Consider the following 18,267-nt stretch of genomic DNA (forward strand, 5'->3'; position numbering starts at 1 on the left):
AATCGCCCAAAAACTGAAAAAGTTATGGCTCTTAGACTATGGAAACACTAAAACATGATTTCTTTTGTTTCAAAAATGAAATTGTGTAAAACTAACCTAAATAAAAAAAAAAGTATACATATTAGGTATCGCCGCGTCCGTATTGACCGGCTCTATAAAAATATCACATGACCTAACCCCTCAGATGACAACCGTAAAAAAAATTAAAATAAAAACGGTGTAAAAAAAGCCATTTTTTGTCATCTTCCGTCACAAAAAGTGTAATAGTAAGCAATCAAAAAGTCATGTGCACCCCAAAATAGTGCCAATCAAACCATCATCTCATCCCACAAAAAAATGAGACCCTACTTAAGATAATCGCCCAAAAATTGAAAAAACTATGGCTCTTAGACTATGGAGACACTAAAACATTTTTTTTGTTTTAAAAATGAAATTGTGTAAAACTTACATAAATAAAAGAAATTGTATACATATTGGGTATCACCGCGTCAGTGACAACCTGCTCTATAAAATTACCACATGATCTAACCTGTCAGATGAATGGTGTAAATAACAAAAAAAAAAAAAAACGGTGCCAAAAAAGCAATTTCTTGTTACCTTGCCGCACAAAAAGTGTAATATAGAGCAACCAAAAATCATATGTACCCTAAACTTGTACCAACAAAACTGCCACCCTATCCCGTAGTTTCTAAAATGGGGTCACTTTTTTGGAGTTTCTACTCTAGGGGTGCATCAGGGGGGCTTCAAATGGGACATGGTGTCAAAAAAACCAGTCCAGCAAAATCTGCCTTCCAAAAACCGTATGGCATTCCTTTCCTTCCGCGCCCTGCCGTGTGCCAGTACAGCAGTTTATGACCACATATGAGGTGTTTCTGTAAACTACAGAATCAGGGCCATAAATAATGAGTTTTGTTTGGCTGTTAACCCTTGCTTTGTAACTGGAAAAGAAATATTAAAATGGAAAATCTGCCAAAAAAGTGAAATTTTGAAATTGTATCTCTATTTTCCATTAAATCTTGTGCAACACCTAAAGGGTTAACAAAGTTTGTAAAATCAGTTTTGTATACCTTGAGGGGTGTAGTTTCTTAGATGGGGTCACTTTTATGGAGTTTCTACTCTAGGGGTGCATCAGGGGGCTTCAAATGGGACATGGTGTCAAAAAACCAGTCCAGCAAAACATGCCTTCCAAAAACCAAACGGCGCACCTTTCACTCTACGCCCCGCTGTGTGGCCGTACAGTAGTTTACGGCCACATATGGGGTGTTTCTGTAAACGGCAGAGTCAGGGCAATAAATATACAGTCTTGTTTGGCTGTTAACCCTTGCTTTGTTAGTGGAAAAAATTGGTTAAAATGGAAAATTAGGCAATAAAATGAAATTCTCAAATTTCATCCCCATTTGCCAATAACTCTTGTGCAACACCTAAAAGGGTTAACAAAGTTTGTAAAATCAGTTTTGAATACCTTGAGGGGTGTAGTTTATAGAATGGGGTCATTTTTGGGTGGTTTCTATTATGTAAGCCTCGCAAAGTGACTTCAGAGCTGTAGTGGTCCCTAAAAATTGGGTTTTTGTAAATTTATGAAAAATTTCAAGATTTGCTTCTAAACTTCTAAGCCTTGTAACATCCCCAAAAAATAAAATATCATTCCCAAAATAATTCAAACATGAAGTAGTCATATGGGGAATGTAAAGTCATCACAATTTTTAGGGGTATTACTATGTATTACAGAAGTAGAGAAACTGAAACTTTGAAATTTGCTAATTTTTCCCAATTTTTGGTAAATTTGACACTTTTTTATGCAAAAAAAAATAATATTTTTAACTTTATTTTACCAGTGTCATGAAGTACAATATGTGACGAAAAAACTATCTCAGAATGGCCTGGATAAGTCAAAGCGTTTTAAAGTTATCATCACTTAAAGTGACACTGGTCAGATTTGCAAAAAATGGCCTGGTCCTAAGGTGTAAAAAGGCTGTGTCCCTAAGGGGTTAATTGCCTCGAGAACAGCAATACAGTTGAATTCAGGAGGGCACCTTCAGCCGCTGGCCAGGTGCATAAGTGCCTGATGCTCCAACATTAATGCTGAGAGCATGAGATCTTTATGTATGTCGGCTAAGAGGGGGGCTTGGGCGGCCCCCTAGACATCGGCCCACCAGGACATTTCCCTGTAGGGTCTATCGCCAATCTGCCCATAATTGCCCATCATTTTCATTAAATTACAACTAACATTTGAAGGAGTTTTTTTTTTTTGCAGAAATAAAAAGCTGTGGCCTAGTAGGGGTCAGTCAGCCTTTATTTTCATGGTGTTACTCAAGAGTTTTCCCATTACAAACACATGCTCCATCCAAAGGCTTGGGCTGCCCCATTTGAATGGTGCAGCGCTCACGACCACTCAACTTTATGGCACTGCCGGAGACAGCAAAGTATATGACAGTCCAATAGAGTGAAATGGAGAAGAAGGCGTGCACAAGTGACCGTTGTTCCACTCAAACCGGGGAACTCAATAACCCCCACCCCATCAGACACTTATCCCCTATCCCAGGCATCAGCAATCTACAGCACTCCAGCTGCTGGGAAACTACATCTCCTAGCATGCTCCATTCACTTCTACGGGAGCTCCGAGAAGAGCTGAGAACGTGTGCTGGGAGTTGTAGTTTCTGGACAGCTGGAGTGCCGAAGGTTGTTGATCCCTGCCCTATCCTGTGGATAAGGGACCAGTGTCTAATGGGACAACCCCTTTAAATGGCTACAAACTATCAGCTCTCCTGACCGGTCTAATTTAGTTAATATGTATATTCAACATGCAATGATTGTGGAGCATCTTTTCTTAGAACTCTGCATTGTGCTGTGCAGACTTGGAATTTATGACACCAGTATGATACTGATTAGACAGCGTCAAGACTGTATAGGGTAATGCCCCCCTCGTTTCCCAAATCATAACACCCAGCTGTCAAGTTATGGAAAATATTCAGGACAAATAACAGGATGTTATACAGCAAGTTAGACTTGATACCAGCTTTAAGCTTTGCACATCGTTAACTAAGGCTACTTTCACATCAGCGTTTTGGGCGGATCCGTCACGATGTCACAATAAAACAACCGCATGCATCCGTCATGATTGGATCAGTTTGTATTATCTGTAACACAGCCAAGACGGATCAGTCATTAACTCCATTGAAAGTCAATAGGAGATGGATCAGTTTTCTATTGGCCAGAGAAAACTGATCCGTCCCCATTGACTTACATTCTGTGTCAGGATGGATCCGTTTGGCTCAGTTTTCTCAAGCGGACAACAAAACGCTGCAGGCAGCGTTTTGGTGTCCGCCTTCAGAGCGGACTGGAGATTGGACTGATGCATTCTGAGCGGATCCTTTTTCATTCAGAATGCATTAGGGCAAAACTGATCCTTTTTGAACCGCTTGTGAGAGCCCTGAACGGATCTCACAAATGGAAAGCCAAAAAGAGTGTGAAAGTAGACTTATACGTAACAAAATGTATGTGTAAAGATGCTCCAGAACTCTTCTTTCAGGAAAATACAATTTAAAAAAAAATATTGATCGGCCTCATTATCTGAATAGTTGGGGTCCGAAACCTGGCACCGCTGCCGATCAGCTGTTTCGAGGTAGCGCCAAAACTCCAATATGTAATGGACAGAGATGTGTAGATCCAGTACTGGAGCTACTGCGGAACAGCTGATTGGCAGAGGGGCATGATGGCCTATCCTCCTAGACATCCCCTTTAACTAAACCAGACATGTCAGGAGAGGCGATAGGTACTCAGACTTCAGAAATACAATTCCCCAAAGTGTTTTAATGTGGTTAAAGGCATAGTTATGTCAATGTGGCTGCTGACATGACTGCTGTGTGCTGTATGTCTGCACTATCCAGGCATCAGTAAAGCGATAGATCGATATATACACTGAACCTGCTCTCACAGTAAGATGAGGCACATTATAGTCTGTGTTAATTGTATGGTGTTAAAGTAAGTCCAGTTGAGATGGACTGTACATCTCTTCTGACTATAGTACAGTGAGTGGATGAACGATGAGCTACACTTACAATGAAATGGAAGTCATGCAATGACAAGTGCAGAAGCAGTTCCAGTTATAAGATTAAAGGAAATAAAGCTTGTTTTCTTACAGCTCCGGAGTTAATAACAGCAGCATCATGTCCCTCCCGTGCCAACCAGAATAAAAGGAATTGTTATTAGATTGTATTCTGGACTTCGTGCATGTATACTAAGAATGCAGCAAGGGTTATAGGTACACAGAGTAAGCCGACAGATTAAACTGAAATGAATGGTCTTTTGTGTGACATCAGTTAATATTCATGTGCGTAAGTGAACTCAGCGTATCGTCATTGGACAAGTCAGTCCGACATCAAAGGCGGCAGATCTGAACCTGGATACTTTATAGCTGAGGCTTCTTTCACACTTCCGGTCACAGTTCCGGCATTGCTGAATGTTACCAGAATGCCTGCCGGGGTCCGAAGGAGATCTGGCCAGACACAAACCCCTGCACACAGTCAATGGGGCAGACGGGCATTCTGGTAACATCCGGAGAGCTCCAGCAGGCTGTTCTCTGCCGGAACTAAGGAGGAAGTGTGAGACTAGCCTAAAGCTGAACACAAAGATTAACAATCCACAAATACAGAAATATATTGTACGGATCACAATTCAACACTGTATGCAAAAGGGGGGGCAGGAAAACTTGTGCACAAATGACCTTAAAGGGTTTGAAAATGTACCCACCATAGCGATCAGCTGAACATCAATTTATACAAATTGTACTGAATCTTTCCCCATAAAACTATGTCAACTTGCTCAGCTCCTCCTGCTCTATAACATGCAGCTCACCATGTTCAATGTGACCGGTTGCCTTTATGCACTCATGATCAGTCAGGTGACTTCTTCTCCATATAGGTCTGAGGCTGGCGTCAAGTTTTTTTTCTAGTGTACCTGACAGGTTTTTGGGGTTTTTTGCTCAAAAATGGTCAGCTCCAGATGCTGTGGGAAAGTCTACTGGAAATAGACTACTGGGGGGAGTCCATAACATTTTCTCCAAATTTAACCAATGCTTCTCCCCCCCCCCCCCATACAGCTCTACAAAGGAAGTGACATCATGTGTCAAAGACTTCTCAAAAAACGACAACACCCACCCAAAAAACTCCAGGACCGAAACTCTGTCTGGTTTCATATTGCCGGAGAGCAATAAGGAGATTTTTGTATAACTTACCAGTTAAATCTCTTTCTCGCTCTTCCTTGGGGGACACAGACCTTGGGTATAGCTCAGCTCCCTAGGAGGCGTGACACTAAGTAAAACTGTTAAGCCCCTCCTCCATCAGCTATACCCTCAGCCTGGAGATAGAGGCTACCAGTTGCGTGTCCAAGTAGTGAAAGGATAACAACCAATAACGGAAACAACCAGCCAGCAACCCAACGGGGCGCCAGACCATAACCCTGTAACCAAACACAGAAGGGTGGGTGCTGTGTCCCCCAAGGAAGAGCGAGAAAGAGATTTAACTGGTAAGTTATACAAAAATCTCCTTTTCTCGCCCATTTTCCTTGGGGGACACAGACCTTGGGACGTTCAAGAGCAGTCCAAGAAGGGAGGGACCACAAACCCAAGGCGGAACACCACCAGAGCATCAGGAAACCGCTGCCTGCAAAACCAGGCGGCCCAAAGCAGCATCCGCTGATGCATGCGTATGCACCCTATAGAACTTTTTGAAAGTGTGCAGAGAGGACCAAGTGGCTGCTTTGCACAACTGTTCAGCCGAGGCCCGATGCCTCTGCGCCCAGGAAGCTCCGACTGCTCTGGTGGAATGAGCAGTGACGCCGAAAGGCGGAGGTCTGCCCTTGGCTCGATAAGCCTCAGACACCGCCAGCTTAATGAAACGGGCAATAGCCACCTTGGAGACCGCCAACCCTTTGCGCGAACCCTCCGGAACCACAAACAGGGAGTCCGTGCGCCGAAAGGACCCGGTGACCTCCAAGTAAATCCTCAACGCCCTGACCACATCCAGACGGTGCAGTTCCCGTTCTCTGGGGTGGGAAGGAGAGGGACAGAGCGACGGAAGGACGATGTCCTCATTGATGTGAAAGGCGGAGACCACCTTTGGCAGGAAAGTCGGGACAGGCCGAAGCACAACCTTATCCTGGTGGAAGATCAGGAAAGGCTCGGAGCAAGAAAGAGCCGCTAACTCCGACACCCGTCGGAGAGACGTGACGGCCACAAGAAAGATGACCTTGCAGGACAGAAGGCGAAGGGAGACCTCCCGTAAAGGCTCGAAGGGGGCTGATTGGAGCGCCGAGAGCACCACATTCAGGTCCCAGGAAGGAACTGGAGGGCGGTACGGCGGAACAGAGTGAGCCACCCCTTGTAAAAGGTCTTAATTGGCCCTAGAGGGGCCAGGGGACGCTGGAGAAGAATAGACAGCGCCGAAATCTGACCCTTCAGAGAACTGAGGCACAGCCCCAGGTCCAGACCCGACTGGAGGAAGGACAGGATTGTGGGAAGAGAAAACCGGAGAGGTGGGATGCTCCGGGACTCACAGAACCCCAGATAGGACCTCCAAACCCGATAGCAGATCCTAGAGGATACGGGCTTACGAGCCCGGATCATGGTGCGGACTACGTCCGCGGAGAAACCCCGTCGCGTTAAGACGGCGGTCTCAATAGCCACGCCGTCAAACGTAGCGAGCCTAAATGCTCGTGGAAGATCGGTCCCTGAGAGAGAAGGTCTTCCCTGGAGGGCAGTGGCCACGGTGCGTCTGCCAACAGCAACATTAGGTCGGCGTACCAAGACCGGCGGGGCCAATCCGGGGCGATTAGAATCGCGGGGACGCCCTCTGCCGCGATCCTCCGAAGAACCCGTGGCAGGAGGGGAAAAGGAGGAAAGACGTACAGAAGGGAGAATTCGCGCCACGGAAGGACGAGCGCGTCGGCGCCGTATGCCTTCGGGTCCCGTGCCCTGGCCAGGTATAGGGGGACCTTGTGGTTGAATTTGGAGGCCATGAGGTCCACGTCGGGGCGACCCCAGCGAAGACAAAGGGCTTCGAACACCTCTGGGTGCAGGGACCATTCTCCCGGGTCGATGGTGGACCGGCTGAGGAAATCCGCCGCCCAGTTGTCCACCCCCGGGATGTAAATCGCAGATAAGGCCGGCACGTGCGTCTCCGCCCAGAGGAGAATGAGGGTCACCTCTTGCATCGCTGCGAGTGCCTCCCTGATGGTTTATGTATGCCACAGCCGTGGCATTGTCCGATTGGATCCGAACAGGGTGGCCCCTCAGCAGATGGGTCCAGTGTCTGAGGGACAGAAGAATCGCCCTCAGTTCCAGAATATTGATTGGAAGTCTGGACTCCGATAGAGACCAAACGCCCTGGACGGACCGGGGAGGGAAAACCCCCCCCCCCCACCCCCGTAAGCTGGCATCTGTGGTAATCACCAGCCAGTTCAGTGGAAGGAAGGACTTCACCCTTAGAGGGATATGCAACCACCAGCCGAGGGAAGCCCGAGCCAGGGGAGGCAGAAGAAAGGTCCTGTCCAGACTCCTCGGTGATTTGTCCCAGGCCGACAGAATTGCCCTCTGAAAGGTGCGGGATCGGAATTGTGCGAACGGCACCGCTTCGAAACAGGCAACCATCTTTCCCAACAACCGCATGCTGGATCTGAGGGAAGGGCGGTGATGGCGGAGGAGACTGCGAACCGACCCGCGAAGGGCCAGACGCTTGTCCGACGGAAGGCGGACCTCCGCCAACTCTGTATCCAGGAGCATCCCCAGGAAGATCAGCCGTCTGGAGGGGGTAAGGGAAGATTTGGGGTGGTTGATAATCCAACCGAACCGCGTCAGGGTCTCCAGAGTGAGTTCCACACTGCGGGATGTCTGAGAGAAGGAGGGTGCCTTGACCAGGATGTCGTCCAAGTATGGGAGAAGAAAAACACTTCTTGAATGTAGAAGGGCCAAGACAGGGGCCAGGACCTTGGTGAACACTCGAGGAGCCGTCGCCAGACCAAAGGGAAGGGCGACGAATTGGAAGTGATCGTCCCCCACCGCGAAGCGCAGGAAGCGGTGATGACATGGAGCAACCGGAACGTGGAGGTATGCATCCTGAATGTCGATTGAGGCCATGAAATCCCCTCTTTCCAGGGAGGCCACTGCGGACCTGAGAGACTCCATCCGGAATCTCTGCAGTCAGAGAAAACGGTTCAGGCGTTTTAGGTCCAAGATCGGACGCACTGAGCCTTCCTTCTTGGGAACCACAAAGAGGTTCGAGTAGAACCCCCTGAACCTTTCCGTCGGAGGCACGGGGGCGACGACACCCTTGTCCATTAGAGAGTGAATGGCCGCGAAGAAGGCGGCCACTCGTACGGGATCTCGCGGAGGACGGGATCGGAAGAAACGGTCTGGCGGAATGGACGCAAATTCGATTTTGTATCCGCAAGATACAATCTCGAGCGCCCATGCGTCTGAGATGTGGGCCCGCCATACGTTCCTGAATAGGAGAAGGCGGCCCCCCACCCGGGTGGGTGGGGGCGCACCTTCAGGCAGAGGGCTGCTGGCCTGTGGGAGCCCGTGCAGGCTGGGACTTGCGCCAGGTAGGTTGCGTCCGAAATAACGGCTTCTTGCGTCTATCCTGGGCTGGGCCAGAGGAAGAAGAACTGGCCGCGGGTCTAGACCCGGTGGGCTTGCGAAAGGACCGAAAACGGGACGAACCAGCGCGACCACGGGGGGCGCCCATTGGCCTGGACTGGGGGAGGTGAGTACTCTTCCCACCCGTGGCCTCTGATATAAGTTCGTCCAGACGGGTTCCGAACAGGCGGGAACCCGTGAATGGTAGGCCGGCCAAAGAGCGTTTGGAAGCGGCGTCCGCCGCCCAAACCTTCAGCCAGAGTTCCCTCCTGACAGAAACTGCCAGGGCAGAGGAACGGGCAATGAGGGCACCCGCATCAAGGGAGGCCTCACAGACGAATTTTCCGGCCTGAACAATTAGTTGGGCTAAGGAACGGAGGTCCTGAACAGGGACGTCCGACCCTAACTCCCGTTCCAGTTGCAACCCCATTCAGAGACCGCTTTGCCAACCCAGGCGGAGGCAAAGACCGGTCTAAGGGCCGAACCAGAGGCAGTAAATATGGCCTTGGAGAGGGATTCCGTACGACGGTCCTCAACAGACTGGAGGGAAGATCCGTCCTGTACAGGAATAGTAGTGCTTTTGGACAGGCGAGCCACGGGAGGATCAACCTTAGGCGGGGATGTCCACGTGGTCACAGAATCCGCTGGAAAGGGATAACAAATGTCCAGCTTTTTGGGTGTAATAAAGCGGACGTTAGGCCGAGTCCAAGCCTTGGATACCACAGAAGAAAAATCAGCGTGTATGGGAAAAACCTTGGAGGCCTGTTTGGGGCGGAGAAAGGACACGCCGGCCTGTTCAGAGCTGGGGGGGTCATCGTGTAGCTGAAAGGTATCACGGATGCTAGTGACAAGATGCCCCACCGCGGACGCCAATTTGGACGGAAGCTCTGAGTCCATGTCCACGTCCGAATCCGCCAGTTCTCCCTCAGAAAGCGTATCCATTTGAGAGGATAGACTTGACTGAGCTCGCACGCATGGCGGAGAGAGCGAAGCATCTGGAGAAGATGTGCGCTCAACCCTTGAACGTTTCTGAGTATGCCGGGCCCTGGAAGATTCGCTGGGAGGCAGGGAACCAGTGGGGGCGGCAGAAACGGTAGTCCCAGCGGGTGCGACAGGGATTGTGGCAGCCTGCGGGAGAGGCGGTCTATCCACGAGACGGCCCACTACGTGTGTAAGGCTTTCCACCGCCTGAGACAGAGACCTAGCCCAGTCAGGGGGTTCAGAGGCACCGGGGGGCGCAGCGGGAAGCGGGCCCTGCACCGGGGCCTGACATGCAAGGCAATGCGGCTCAGATTGCCCACGCGGAAAAAGTTCCTTACAGGCGGTACAGGCATGGTACCAGGGTTTGGGGGCACCTGTGGGATCTGACATGCTGAAGTGTGGTTGTACTCTAATATATAGAGACCACAAAGGGTTATAGCAGCTATGACCAGGAGGGTTAGGAGAGGGTTAACTGTCCTACCAGTGCCTCAGAAGAACGTCAGGAGATGGCCCAGATCAGCAGCAGCAGAGAAGCAGTGAACAGCAGTGAGCAGCAGAGAGCAGCAGAGAGCGCCCACAGAAGCCGAGCGATGTACACAGGAGGTTAGAGTCCCCCACCGTGTCCCAGCTTCCTGTCAGGAGTGAGGAAGCGCGGGAAACCTCAGCAGAAAGCGCGGGGAACAAGCTCCGCCCAATCCAGCGCTTGAAATGTCTCCTGTGAAGGAGAGCGTAGCTCCGCCCCCAAAATGACGCGCGCGTAAGCCCCGCCCCCTGCCGGGACCGCTAAGCCCCGCCCCCCGTTCTCGGCGGGAAGGGGGAGAGAGAGAAGAGAAAAATGGAGTCAGCCCCGAATGAGGGGGAGGGGGGGGGGGAGAAAGATAGCAGCGTGGGGGGGGGGGGAACGGCGTGGGGGTGCTGAGGATGCTGCTGTGCTGCATTGTCCTGCAGATGAGCGCTCAGAATGAGCGACCACGGGTGCCCCCCTTACCCAGAGGGGTAGATGCTGCAGATAGGGACGGGGTATGGGCTGGAATAGCCATCTCACCGTCCGACGTCTTCACCCTCAGTCCTTTCCAGCAGGGTCGCCCCTTCAGCCACTGGCACCGCAGTGGCAGGAAGCTGGAAGAGGGGCTTGGCGTGCGGGCGACCCCCTAGCTGGCAGGATGTAGGGGAGCCATTGCTGCCCAGATCCTCCTATTGCTTCTGTGGGGGAGGCAGCAGTGCAGATAAGTTGGCACTGGCGCAGCTCAACCCCGGGAGAGCAGAGAGGTCTAATGCGTCTCTGGTATCCCTAGGAAAAAATAAAATAACAAAATTAGAAGAAAAAAGTAAAAATAACAAGGAGAAAACAGCCCTGCAGTAGCAGGGAGTGTCTTGCCTCCTTGGACACTAAGCTAAAACTGGTAGCCTCTATCTCCAGGCTGAGGGTATAGCTGATGGAGGAGGGGCTTAACAGTTTTACTTAGTGTCACGCCTCCTAGGGAGCTGAGCTATACCCAAGGTCTGTGTCCCCCAAGGAAAATGGGCGAGAAAATGAATTTGGGGGGCTCATAAGACTATTAAGGTCTGCGTGCACACTGCTTTTGTGGCTTCCATTGTGAACATAAAAAAAAGGTTAGAATGTATTTTTTTTTACTGTATAGAAAAGTGCTTAAAAAAGCAACAGAAACTTGATGGAAAAGAACTGAGGTGTGAACAGAATACAGAACCTAAGCTATTGTCGGGTCACATCTGACAGCGAGGTGCTAAAACCACTGAAGCAGAATTTTATATCCATCTATATGAATGTAAAAAACTATGGGAAAACTTAGTTTGTAAAGCAAGACTTTCTAAACTTACTCGACTTCTTATGTAGATTTAAAATGAAATCTAAGCAAGACAGTTACTGAATCAACCTCATTAATAGCAAGACCAGACATGTAAGTGCATGCACTTCTGCACATGCCGCTCATACTCGGTATTGAATAAATTAAGAAGTTTTAAATATATTTTTTCCACTTTTGCCCCTCATTTGCCTATTAGGCTAGGTCTACACGACGACATTTGTCGCGCGACATTTTGTTGCACCAATGTCGCACGACAATTTTTATAATGGCAGTCTATGGTGTCGCACTGCAACATGCGACATGCTGCGACTGCGATGCAACAGTCGCAGAAAATCCATTCAAGATGGATTTTTCTGTGACTGTCGCGTCGCAGTCGCAACATGTCGCATGTTGCAGTGCGACACCATAGACTGCCATTATAAAAATTGTCGCACGACATTAGTGCAACAAAATGTCGCGCGACAAATGTCGTCGTGTAGACCTAGCCTTAACATCACATCGGGAGTGATGACTGCAGATGTTGGTGCTATGAAAGAAAGGCTCAAGTTAAGTGGTTATAGTTCTATAGAATCTGGTTATATAGTAATGTATAAAAGGAATAATGTTTTAAGGAAATTATTCCGGCAGCACCATGACGCTTCCAGAATACAAGGATACCTCAAATGCTGGATTACTGAAAATGCCAAGAAAACCCTCTTCCGTACAGCCATATTTGTCAGTAGAAGGCATCTGTGTTGGTCTCATTTTCATATGTGCCCACCTTGCTGAGAAAATAGGAGTTTTTATATATGCAAATGATCCTCTAAGAGCAAGGGGGGCGATGCCATTACACCTAGAGCAGGGGTCAGCAACCTTCGGCACTCCAGCTGTTGTGAAACTTCAAGTCCCAGTATGCTCCATTCATTTCTATGAGAGTTATGAGACAAGTAGAAGTATAAATGCTGGGAGATGTAGTCTCACAACAGCTGGAGTGTAGAGGCTCTGCTCTCTCTGCAACTACCAAGCCCTCTGCACTGACAGGACCAGGTAGTGAAAACATCACGCCTGGCTCGGTCTTCTCCTAAAGTCCTAATAAAAGTGCAGAGTTGCAGACAGCAGAGCCGGTAGGTCTAAAAGGTAATGCCACCGTTACTCCTAGAGGCTCATTTACTTATGTTAAAACTTAATTTTTCTCAGCAATGCAGGAACATATGAACATGGGACCAACACAGATGTCTTTAGCTGCCAAGTGCACATGTAACAGGTCAGCCAGTTCCATAGGTACAAATCTGCTGACAGATGCCCTTTAAATATAAAGCAAAGTTAAGGAGTTAATTTCACAGATTAAAGGCAGGTCAGTTAACAGTGCAGAGGAAAGTCTGTCCTTAGTACATTGGGGAAATTTATCGAACTAGTGTAACGTAAAACTGGCATAGTTACCCATAGCAACCAATCAGATTCCACCTTTCATTTACCAAAGGAGTTGTCAAAAATGAAAGGAGGAATCTGATTGGTTGCCATCAGCAACTAAGCCAGTTCTACTTTACAACAGTTTGATAAATCTCCCCATAGTATCTAAACACACTGAGGAATTACAAGCAGTGCAAAAAAAATAAAAAATAAAAACATTTCTTACTTTGGCTCCAAATTCAACCAAATTCGCTAAATTTTGTAAAGACTTGGCGACCAGCGTCAATGTTCTTGCTGCAGTTGGCGAAGGAGAGTCTGCCAGGGTAGGGAGAAGCAAAGGGTAAGAAATAAAAAAGATGACCGAAGGCTAGTTTCATACTCGCTGTTTCCTAATCTAGCAGTCGTTTAGTTACTGAAGGTCCGTTTTACACCGCACACATTAGGTCAGTATTCTTCCTCTCTATATATATTTATAGGGGTTGTCCAGGTTCACAGCACAACCCGGACATATCCCCATTTTCACCTATGCAACCCCTCCGATGCTCTCCCTTGCCCTGTGCTGAATCGCGCAAGGGGTTTTTCTGGACATCCGATGACATACCAGGCTCTCCATGGGTAAGATAAGCGGAGGCTTCCGCCTAGCAGCGATCCCGGTGACGTCACCAGCACTAATCGACTTGCCTTAGCGCTGCCCTAGCCTGGAAAAGTCCGCCCATTAATGCCGGCAAAACACTGCTAGGTGGAAGTCCACAAGTCCAAGACATTTCTAAGAGCATTTTTCTACAGACTTTCATACAAATAGTTTCTGTTCACACTGGGACCGTGGTTTCCACACTAAAGAGAATCGCCAACATATGTCCAGAGCATTCGCATTAGATTCACATGAACACATTCTGCTCTACGTGACAGATTTTCTTCCAGTAACTTACACCACATCATATAACTGAACAAAAATGGCCACTGCGTAATATTCTTTCCGTGTCCAACCTTCTTGAAATTCAGAATTTAAGGTGGCCATACAATTTTAGTTTATATGCACACAAAAACCTGCTGCAGAAAATACAGCAGAAATTAGTGGCTGCTCCCCGGACTTCTTGTGCAGATTTGCAATTGTACATGGTGCAGAACAGCTCGCAGATTTACCGCCATTTAATGGGCCTAATCCACGCGCACCTAACCAGCGGTGGTTTTTATGCCAAATCCAGGGCAAGAAGTGACTTTTTTTGCAATGTGAATTTCATGAGATTTAGAACTAACAACAACTTTAACTGGATTCCATTGCAGAATGTGCACTAAAATCTTCATTGAAAATCCATCCATCAAGTGAACCCTAAGAGCGGCCAGCTTGGATGCATCTAAATCGCTGTCGGATAACTCCTGTAAGATCAAAGGATCAGGCATACTGAAATCCAACATGCCCAATTGTGGTTTCCTATGACAACTGCCGCCAGGGTGGAGGCAGGACACCTACCCCACACACATTAGATAGTCGGTACCCTCCCTTTCAGGTCCTGAAGGATCAAGCATTCCTTTGGATAGTTCTATGCATAATCCAAAACCTGCTCATGTGTCAAGCAATTCTAAGATTTGGAGAGAACGTAGCACTTGCAAAAGTGGTGTGTGGTCTAACAGAGGAAATTCATATTTAATATTGTGAAATGTCCGAATAGAATGGAAATACTTTAATAATACATACCTGCGATAATATTAAACATTCTTGGATTAAGGATGGCAGGGCAGATTAGGCGCAGAAAAACAAAGCCACTGAAAATCAGAATAAAGGAGAAGTTAATGGAGCAGCCCCCTGTTTTAGGTTTACAATTATTAACAGGTTCCGTTTCTTCCAAGCTCCCCCCCCCCCCCCCCGTGCTACTTGAAGACGTTTGTCGATTGTTTTTTTAACGTGTAAGCATTTTTTGGTTGACTGCAGGGAACCACTTACCTAACAACTCTTGTCCTCATTGTTGTATTAGAAGGCCACTTCTGTTGAACAGATCTCTGTAAGCACCCATATATATATCTCAGAGTTCTGTTAAAATAGAAGGAATGTTAAAGATCAGTACATGCTCTGTTACTGAGGTAAAGACACAGGAGCACCCACAGCCGATAGTACACATCTTAAAAACAAGCTATGTTCTCAGACATCTTCTAATAAGACTGACAGCAAAAAGAAATGGCAACTACTCTCAAATGATTTGTGTCTCTGGACCGACCACCAGCTCCTCCTCACCACCTCTTGGTTTTCTTCCCATCTCTCTGGCCACTCCTTTAGTGTAATATTTGCGGTCTCTACTTCTCACCCTCCTGCTGTTAGGGTTCCTCAGGCCCCTCTAACTCTCCTCTCTCTACACCGCTCCGATCGGACAGACTACCAGCAGATTTGATTTTTAGTACCATATCTATGCTGACAACACCCACCTATACACTTCATGCCATGACTACTGCTTTACTGCACAACACCAGTGAATGTCTGGCAGCTGACTAACGTCATGTCGTCTATCTGAAACTGAACCTCTCAAAAACTGAACTACCCCACCCCCACATCTACTAACCCACCTAAACTTGATATTTGAATTTCGGTCTGTAGCACTATGGGCTATGCTCGCTGTCATGTTTGGATATAGGGAACAAAGGAAACATCTGAATCAACCACTTGCACACTCTTGTCATCTGCACCTCAAGAATATCTCCAGAATCTGCCCTTTTCTCACAGTGGAAATGGCCAAAACTCTTGCTGTTGTCTTCATTACTGTAATTCATTACTAACTGGTCTTCCTCTCCCTAAACTCTCCCCCTTCAGTCTGTCCTAAATGCTGCAGAAAGGTGCAAAAAACAACAAAAGAAAGGAGGTTAGGAAGACCTAAGTACAATGAATATCCCACTTGCAAGGCGCCAACGGTGATGGGACTGAAAATGGAATATTGTTACTATGTGGACCAAGGAAGAAAATGTTTTTATTATATTTTAGTATTTTAGTAGAAATATATAAAGTGAACAGACGACAGCCGGGCTCATCTCTCTCCCCACCGGCTACAATGTTGTGCCAGTCACTTCACTAGTTGCCCATCCACCGCAGAATAGAACTGTATTCTAACTTCTCACCCTCACCCACAAAGCTCTCCACGGTGCAGCACCTCCATACATCTCCTCCCTCATTTCTGTTCACCATAATTCGTACCCATCACTGAATTTTAGCTGGTTTCATCCTTTGTTAGATAAGCAGCTTCAAAAGTATCTGGCTGCTGCTTATCCTCTGGTCACTATTAAAACAAACCTACCCGCATGCCCAAGAGATCTGAGTGTACCTGTTTATGGGAAAGTAGCCGATGACTGATTTTGCTGGTGTACAGCCGGTCTAGGTGACCAAGCACCAGTCTGCAATAAATCATTCATATTTATTAATTCGAAGAAGAGCTCATGACTTACGGAGGAAGTATTTCTGCTGCCATAAAAATCTTCTCCACCAATTCTGAAAGTAAAGTCAAGAGGTTGGCCAAATTAGCATTCACATCTTCATTCTTCTCCAGCTTGGAGGGATTCAGCTGTGTGAAGAGTACATACAGTAAGTAGTAAATGGATTATTAAAAAAAAAAAAAAAAAAAAAAAAAAAAAAATTGTTAAATCAATGGGATAAAAGATGTCGAAACTAATGTGACACCAACTAAGCCAATAAAACAGCTGCTTAAAAGGTGTACTCCTCCCCCGCGCGCTCCCCCGCCCCCCAATTGTCTGAAAGGTGCGGGTCCCAATTCTGCGACCTACATTACACAGAGAACGGAGCCCTCAAAGTGGTGGAGGGCACACTGCACATGTGCTGTCGCCCTCTATTCATTTCTGAGGGGCCACCGAAAATAGCCAAGCGCTATCGGGACCATAGAAATGAATGGGAGAGGTGGTCATGCAAGTGCAGTGCACTCCCATTCACTTCTATGGGGAGAGCGTTTGGGAACCCAGGGTCTTCCAGCCACCACCTTCCCTGCTCCGTTCTCGATATATGTGCTGGTCTCAGCATTGGGACCCGCACCTATCAGATAATGGGGACATATCCTAGCAATATGCCCACATTGTCTCAGATAGGAATACCCCTTTAAAGTCCCATGACAATGACTGCCAGCGGCAGAGTGAGAGCAGGATTCCTGGATTGCAAACATTTCTCACCTCACATGACTGTTTGCTGTCCATTATTTTTAGAATGGTGTCTTTCAGGGCATGGTGAACAAATGGAGTGGCGGTAGCTTTCATATACTGCTCCATCAGCGTGCTAGCCAAGGTTGTTGCTCGGAAAAGAGTTGTAGCTTCATCTAGATTGTGGGGAAATAGAACACGTGGTCACACAGAATGCACACAAACTTTATTAAATTCCATATACAAATTAGGACTATACGAGGAGGATTGTGTGTGTGGGGGGGGGGGGGGGGGGCTAGTAAATTAGATAAATTATATAATAGTTTTCTATTAAAAATATACAAGAATCAACTTGGAAGAGTGTTGCAAATGGTAATGTATTAATTCTCCCCTCTCATGGTCCTTTCAAGACAGTCACTCTATGCTTTAAAAAAAATAAAGATGCATAAAAACCCCTATACCTTCCACGCTGATCTCTTTGTCATTTAGTGTTCTCAAAAGTAGATATTCCATTTTTTCATGTAGGAAAATCCGCAGTAAAATGCTAGCAAGTAGTGTTCGATCCTGTCCACATACGTGTGACAATGCATTCACAACATGCAGCTCCCTCTGAAGTATAAGCTGCAAGAGAGACAGAAATTAAGCACAGCACGTAATTATTCCACCACACACATTAATAAGGGCTCACCACTAGTGTTGAGCGAACTTGTGATTTAAGTTCAGCCTCTCGAAGAATCGAGTTATGGATTCCGCTACCACGGACCATGACTTGGTCCGTGGTAGCGGAATCCATAACGCGATTCTTCGATAACCCGAACCCGAACTTTAGACGCTGAACTTAAATCACAAGTTCGCTCAACACTACTCACCACCCCTCTTCCCTCACTTGAGTCACAGCACATCCATGGTGGATCAGACCCATCCATTTATCACACAGCAATTCACCCCAATAGCCAGAACATAATGTTACATTTCTCCTGTAATGGTAGATGGAACTTTCCACTGTAATAACACCTAGGGTTCCAGGATCTTTACAAGGGACAATCCCTTTAAGGCTACTTTCACATTTGCGGCAGTGTGATCCGGCAAGCAGTTCCTTCGCCGCAGCTGCCTGCCGGATCCGGCAAAACGTATGCCAACTGATGGCATTTGTAAGACTGATCAGGATCCTGATCAGTCTTAAAAATGCTTGGTCAGAAAATGCATTGAAATGCCGGATCTGTCTTTCCGGTGTCATCCGGCAAAACGCATCCAGCATTTATTTCTTTCCCATTTTTTTCGGTCTGCACGGGAAGGACGGAACCGGCATTCCGG

General features: G+C 47.4%; 1 protein-coding gene across 1 annotated transcript in view; it reads right to left on the reverse strand.

Moving 5' to 3' along the window:
• Positions 1–18,267, reverse strand: part of LOC122923951 (ras GTPase-activating protein 1) — a gene marked incomplete at its 5' end in the record, with an annotated part of 38,024 nt that overhangs the window by 10,390 nt on the left and 9,367 nt on the right. The window contains 6 exons of the mRNA XM_044274838.1: positions 13,055–13,143; positions 14,525–14,592; positions 14,771–14,857; positions 16,255–16,370; positions 16,987–17,129; positions 17,415–17,574. Coding sequence (XP_044130773.1) covers positions 13,055–13,143; positions 14,525–14,592; positions 14,771–14,857; positions 16,255–16,370; positions 16,987–17,129; positions 17,415–17,574 — 663 coding nt within the window. The remainder of the gene's footprint in view (positions 1–13,054; positions 13,144–14,524; positions 14,593–14,770; positions 14,858–16,254; positions 16,371–16,986; positions 17,130–17,414; positions 17,575–18,267) is intronic.

This window comes from Bufo gargarizans, unplaced genomic scaffold, assembly GCF_014858855.1.
Source record: "Bufo gargarizans isolate SCDJY-AF-19 unplaced genomic scaffold, ASM1485885v1 original_scaffold_2092_pilon, whole genome shotgun sequence".
In the NCBI taxonomy this organism is placed as follows: domain Eukaryota; kingdom Metazoa; phylum Chordata; class Amphibia; order Anura; family Bufonidae; genus Bufo; species Bufo gargarizans.